The sequence below is a fragment of the Hibiscus syriacus genome, unplaced genomic scaffold, assembly GCF_006381635.1.
Source record: "Hibiscus syriacus cultivar Baekdansim isolate YM2019G1 unplaced genomic scaffold, ASM638163v2 tig00110647_pilon, whole genome shotgun sequence".
Taxonomy (NCBI): domain Eukaryota; kingdom Viridiplantae; phylum Streptophyta; class Magnoliopsida; order Malvales; family Malvaceae; genus Hibiscus; species Hibiscus syriacus.
In genome coordinates this window covers 240,477-246,714 of record NW_024062811.1, presented here as the reverse complement: position 1 = coordinate 246,714, position 6,238 = coordinate 240,477, and the positions used below count along the sequence as shown (strand labels likewise).

At 33.9% G+C, this 6,238-nt stretch overlaps 1 protein-coding gene across 1 annotated transcript; it reads left to right on the top strand.

Moving 5' to 3' along the window:
* The first annotated feature begins 1,754 nt into the window (after window positions 1-1,754).
* On the top strand, window positions 1,755-5,881 carry LOC120137054 (spastin-like). Its single transcript, XM_039152922.1, has 6 exons — window positions 1,755-1,858; window positions 3,192-3,246; window positions 3,543-3,629; window positions 4,162-4,311; window positions 4,388-4,557; window positions 5,875-5,881. Exons 1-6 carry the CDS (start codon window positions 1,755-1,757, stop codon window positions 5,879-5,881), a joined length of 573 nt encoding a protein of 190 aa, XP_039008853.1.
* Window positions 5,882-6,238: the final 357 nt, after the last annotated feature.

Genomic DNA, 6,238 nt, shown 5'->3' with positions numbered 1-6,238 from the left:
AAGAGATGATGGTGTCTGAGGCAAAAGTAGAAAACCTAGCTTTGTTGGATCCACATATGGCCTTGTTCTCTATTAGGCTTCAACTAATAGGTTGCCGAGATTTGCATTTTGGATCTAGTCTTGAATTAATTACATTGGACCTATAAATAAATAATAATTATTAGATAATAATACTATATAATAAAACAAAATATTAATATATAAATATATGTATAATATATAATATACATAATAAGATAACTTCGGATGAAAAATATGTCTACAGCTGCCCTTCATTGTCTATTATCGTGAAACAAGAATGTGACAAAGACGAAAATGACAGAAGTTTCATTCGGAGTCTCAACCAAAGATGTTAAGCTTTAGAGCACTCCCTTGCAAAAATGATCTGCATTGACTTCTTTTGAAAGAATGAAAACGTTTTTCTCATTATGAACTTCTCATTGAGAATGTGATCCACCTCTTTCTGTGATGGATTTAAATATAAGGTTGAACAAGTTCTTCTCATTATGAACTTCTTCTTTCTCCGTAGATGAATCCCTCTTAGTATGAACTCCTCAATTGAAATGTTAGTCCACCTCCTTCTATAATGGATTTGAGCGAAAGGTCGATCAAGTGCTTCTCATTGTGAACTTCTTTTCTCTTTGTGGACGAGTTATTCTCATTATGAACTCCTCATTGAAATGTTAATCTATCTCCTTCTATGATGGATTTGAGCAAAATGTTGAACAAGTTCTTCTCATTATGAACTTATTCTCCCTCTGTGGATGAGTTCTTCTCATTATGAACTCTCCATTGGAAATGTTAATCCACATCCTTTTATGATGGATTTGAGCATAAGGTGAAACAAGTTCTTCTCATTATGAACTTCTTCTCCCTTATTGAATGAGTTTTTCTCATTATAAACTGTTTATTGAAATGTTAATCCGCCTCATTTTATGATGGATTTGAGCATAAGTTGAAACAAGTTCTTCTCATTATGAACTTTTTCGCCCCTATTGAATGAGTTCTTCTCATTGTGAACTCCTTGCTGAAATGTCGATCTATCTCCTTCTGTGATGGATTTGATTATTTAAAACATGGATTGAAATCTTCATTGAAATTTACTCATTCAACACTACATCAAAATGAGTATATAACGGCATTTTTAGTGGCGTTTTTAGAATAAACGCCGCTAAAGATTGTACATTAGCGGCATTTGTAAAAAAAATGCCACCAAAGAATGTACTTTAGTGGAGTTTGTATAAAAACGCCGCTAAAGACTATACTTTAGTGGCGTTTTTAGACAAACGCTACTATAGACGTTTTAGGCGCTAGACACAACGCCGCATAGACTCGTACTTTTGTGACGTTTTTTATACAAACGCGCTACAGACTCGTACTTAGTGGCTTTTATACAACGCCGCTAAAGACTCGTACTTTAATGGCGTTTGTGTTTATAAACGCCGCTAAAGACTTGTATTTTAGTGGCGTTTGTAATAGACTCGTCCTTTAGTGGCGTTTATATACAAACGCCGCTAAAGACTTGTACGTTAACGCTACAAATTTACAATTTTTAAATCCGACCCCTTTTAACCTTTTTCATTTCATATTTCACCTATTTTTTTCATTCCCACCAGAAGTTAAACATAAACCCCTAATCGAAACATTTCTCTCTAGAAATTTTCAATTTCTTTCTCTTTGTTTTAGTCATTAATAACAAGAAATTTCCCTCACCGTTAGTCTTAGAGCAAAGCTCTCATCCTCATCTGACAGCCATGGAGCCATTGAAAACCAAATCGGTAACCGTTCTAACACAAAAATGGTTCCCTGTTTCGATTAATTCACAAAGCAAGGAAGCCCCCGTTTCAATCACAAAAAGGTAAGCACACTTTTTATCTTATTCTTGGATCAACACAATCAATTTGCTTCATAATCCCATTTGCTTCATAATCCCAATTGCTTCATAAAATTAATTAAATCCCGTATTTACAATCCCATTTCTCTTGGTATTGAAATTCAATTTGCTTCATAATCCCAATTGCTCTCAATCTGAAATTCCAGTTCTTAACAAACCTAAGTACTTCAGTTTCCGCCTTAGGTTTACATTCGGCTATAGCTTCATGTTGATCCCAAATTCCAATTTTTAAATACCATACTGAAATAATTCTTCCAAACCATTATTTCACGAATTTTTTTTCCCAAACCATATCTAAAATAATTTGCCACACAAAGGTAAGTTCTCATCAATTAATTGCAGTTTTATTCATTTAATCTGAACACACACTCACAGAGGTAAGTTCCCACCAATTAATTGCAGTTTTATTCATTTAATCCGATTTTACGGTATCCAGTTCTACTCGATTCGTTCGTCCTACTGATTTTACATTTATCTTTTTCGATATATTTAAAAAAATTTCATTTATTTGTTTTTGGTCGATTCTTAATATAAGAAGTATTTTATTATTTAAGTTTCTTTGTTAGAAATGTTGCCTGGTTCTGGGATTCGGTTTAGCCAATGAGAAATTAAAGGAAGATGAATAAAAAGGAACTTTAACTTTAAATTTTAACTATAATCTGAACCATTTCTAACCATTCAAGATCAATGATCTGTCACTTAGCTTTTTTAATTTAGTTAGGCGAGGCAGAATTTAACTATATATTTGAACACAACTTTGGTTTTGTGATTTTACAATGACGTGATTAATATATATTGGTAGATTGTACGAAGATTAACGATGTGTTTTAAATAATCAAAAAAGTGGTGGAGAGAATGAAGCCTGACATGTCTAACTAATTTTCAAGTTTCTAGATAATTTTCTGGAGTGGTTGAGACTGGAAATCTCGTCTTTTGTTTTAATCATATTTTGTTTACTTATTTATTTTATTTTCTCCCAATAATTAAATCTCTTTCTCCTTCTGGTGTAGATGGGTATGGCAGAAAACAATAATATGATGGAGGATGGAACACTAGAAATTTGCATGGGTAAACTTTATTGTTTTATATCAGCTGCACGATCATTATAAGCAACTCGATTTGCTTATGTTAAAATTAATGTTTCCTATATGATTTGAATGTTCCGTTTAATAACGAGAGAGAAATTATTGATAACACTTTGGTTAAACTGCCACCTGTGTTTCAATAAGAAGGGATCTGTTGCATGAAAGAAGTGTTATCACTAATAACCATCTTTATTTTCTTGAGTTAATTGTAGAACATATAACTATTTCGGAGTTGATGGGCCATTGGTAATCCTTGATAAAGTGAAGGCAAGTTCTGTTTCTCTCACTCATTATCTAGTAACCTATGTTTTGAATCTTCACTTCGTGAAGTATCGGGTTTGATACCTGTATCCAAAGCATATCTAGACATAGGAATATTGATATGACCCTTTCAGAACCCTTAAAGTACATGGGAAATTTAGAAAAATAAACATACTCATGTCGAATACATACTTGTATCAGACACTTACATCCGAGTCCAAGAAACATAGCTGGTACTGTTGTCAATCTTTTATAGTTTTGATTTCAACTTTTCTTGATTTGGGGGTTCATGCTTTTTACAGGGCCCTAAGTTTCAAGAAATAATTAATATTCGTTTAGGGGATGAAACAACTAGACGTGGTCAAATCCTAGAAGTTGATGGGGAAAAGGTTGTTGTTTAGGTAATTTCCTTCTTAGTTTCTTTAGCATTCTAACTATGAATTCCTGTTATATGTTCATGCCAAAAGGAATAATGTCAACTTCTTCACCCATGAAATATTTGAGGCTTATATTATGGTGCAAGGTTTGATGCAGTGATTTCATTAATAGAGGATTTGTTTCTTCATAGTATACTCTACTTATGGGGCACTTTGGTTAGGTATTTGAAGGAACTTATGGAATCGACAACAAGTATACAATTGTGCAATTTACAGGAGAGATATGTAACCTCCTGTTTTTCCTATAACTAAGACAATCCTTATCTTGCATCAGTGGCATGCAAAATAGCTTAAACATTACAACAGATGCTGATACATTTTAGATGTTGACTTGTTTTTTAAATCTTGAGTTATCTGGTTCTGTAATAAATTATAGGGGAAACGAATCTTGTTCTTATTAGTCCATGGGCACACATTACTTTGTGCAGTAAACTAAGGTTTTAAATAGGCATGATTGCGGTTGATTTGGTTGTTATTATCTTAGAAGATTTGGCAACAGCTTCAGCACTACTCTCAGTTCCCAGACTTCAACAACTATCTCGTTTTCATCCTAGCACGAGCCGAGGTTTTCTATCTCCGTTTATCTCTGTTTGCTATCTCCGTTTACCTTTTCCATGAGTCCTTGTTTAAACTGGTATCACATGGTTGATCAGGTTTTTTCTGCTTTATAAAATATACCTGAGCTTGTTTTGTCACTTACATTATTCCAGGCAGTGGCTAATTCTACATCAGCGACTTTCTTACGTGTTGTTGGAAGTGAATTAATTCAGAAGTACTTGGGAGATGGCCCAAAATTAGTTAGGGAACTCTTCAGAGTTGTTGATGATATTTCCCCTTCAATTGTCTTCATTGATGAAATTGATGCAGTTTGTACTAAGAGGTAAGTTAGTGAAACTATCAGGCCTTGGTAGAAATACATTTCAAATATTTCTCATTAATATTGCACCATGTACAAGTTACTGATTTTGTGAATGTTATTTAAATTTGTGGTTGTAACGTTTGGAATTGCTTCTGTTAAAGAAGATTGGATTTTTTTGTGCTTCTAAGAAAATATTTTGCTTGTGGGTTGAATATTTGCTTCTTCAATTTTTTCTGGAATCTTGTTAATTTTTCTCTTTGTGAATGTTGTTCCATTTTTCTGATTATTGCTTCCTTCTCCTATATTTGGTTTTCAAGTGTTGCAATGTATTTGATGTATTTTGGAAGGTGCTACTGTAATGTATTTATTTAAAATAGCTTACCATTTACCATCAACGAGAATCTGAATAAGTGGAAGTTGCATCAAAAAAAATATTAATGGTTCTTTTTTTTCCTATAATGAGCTTTTTTGCGGCGTTTGTATCAAAAAACGCCGCTATAGATATGAGCTTTTGCGGCGTTTGTATCCAAAAACGCCGCTATAGATATGACCATTTGCGGTGTTTATTCCAAAAACGCCGCTATAGATCTGACCTTTTGCGGCGTTTGTTCCAAAAACGCCACTATAGATCTGACCTGTTGCGGCGTTTGTTCCAAAAACACCGCTAAATATCAACACCTATTGCGGTGTTTGTTGGTCAAACGCCGCTAAATATCAACACCTATTGCGGCGTTTGTCCAACAAATGCCGCTATATATCGTTACCTATTGCGGCGTTTTTTGTTACCAAACGCCGCGAACTTTAGCGACGCTATTTTCAGCGGCTCTTTTGCGGCGTTTGTCATAGCGCCGCAGGTGTTTTTTACGGCGCTTAAAAACGCCGCTATAGATAAAAAAAACGCCGCAAATGTACAGTTTTACTGTAGTGCAAACACATTGTTGTAAACTATAATCTTTGTTTTTCCGTTTGAATACCTGTCAAAAGCATGTCAAAAGTGCACAAGATGCTTTGATGTAAATGACTGGATGAATATGTCCCTATTCATGAATTTCAAATTATGCATGTGTAATTTCATATCAATTTTACATGCTCCAACGTCTTGTAGATCTTTTTTGGGTTTTATATTGGAATTCCTCCAATAGCCCATCTCACACTCAGGTTTTCACTTTATACTCTTTTTCTAAAAGCACCATTTCGGGTTTTCCCTTTGGTTTTTCTTTATTTCCATTTTATATTCTTTCCTTTTTCTTCCTTTTTTTTATTTTTCAATTTTCACCCCAAGATAACATCCTTGTGAAACTGGTCCAAAATTGAAATTCATGCTTGTTGACTATGCAGCTTTTAAACGATACTATACTCACTATGCTTCAAAAACTTCAAGTACTTCGGTTACAGGTTCATTGATCTTTGGATGATGTTCTTCTTCAAATATTTTCTATGGTGATACCACTATTCTTCCTCTTACTTTTATTTTCTCAGCCTCGTTAGATGTTTCATAAGAATAACATCTTATACTTTTTGTGAAATGGTCAACTTCTCTCACTACTTCAATTGCAGGCTTCTCTTCATCCGACTTTATTTTCTCCCTTAGTTCTTCGGATGACTTTGATCCTCCAACTAGAGAAATTTTTGCATTATAATTCCACATAACCTTTTGAGTATCCTTGAATGGAAATAGCGAAGGAGCAATAATCACAAATTT

Coding starts and splice junctions, on each gene's coding strand:
- LOC120137054 (XM_039152922.1), top strand. CDS start 1,755: ATGGAGCCATTGAAAACCAAATCGGTAACCGTTCTAACACAAAAATGG. Junction 3,247..3,542: donor TAATCCTTGATAAAGTGAAG/GCAAGTTCTGTT, acceptor TGCTTTTTACAG/GGCCCTAAGTTTCAAGAAAT. Junction 3,630..4,161: donor TAGAAGTTGATGGGGAAAAG/GTTGTTGTTTAG, acceptor TTATTATCTTAG/AAGATTTGGCAACAGCTTCA.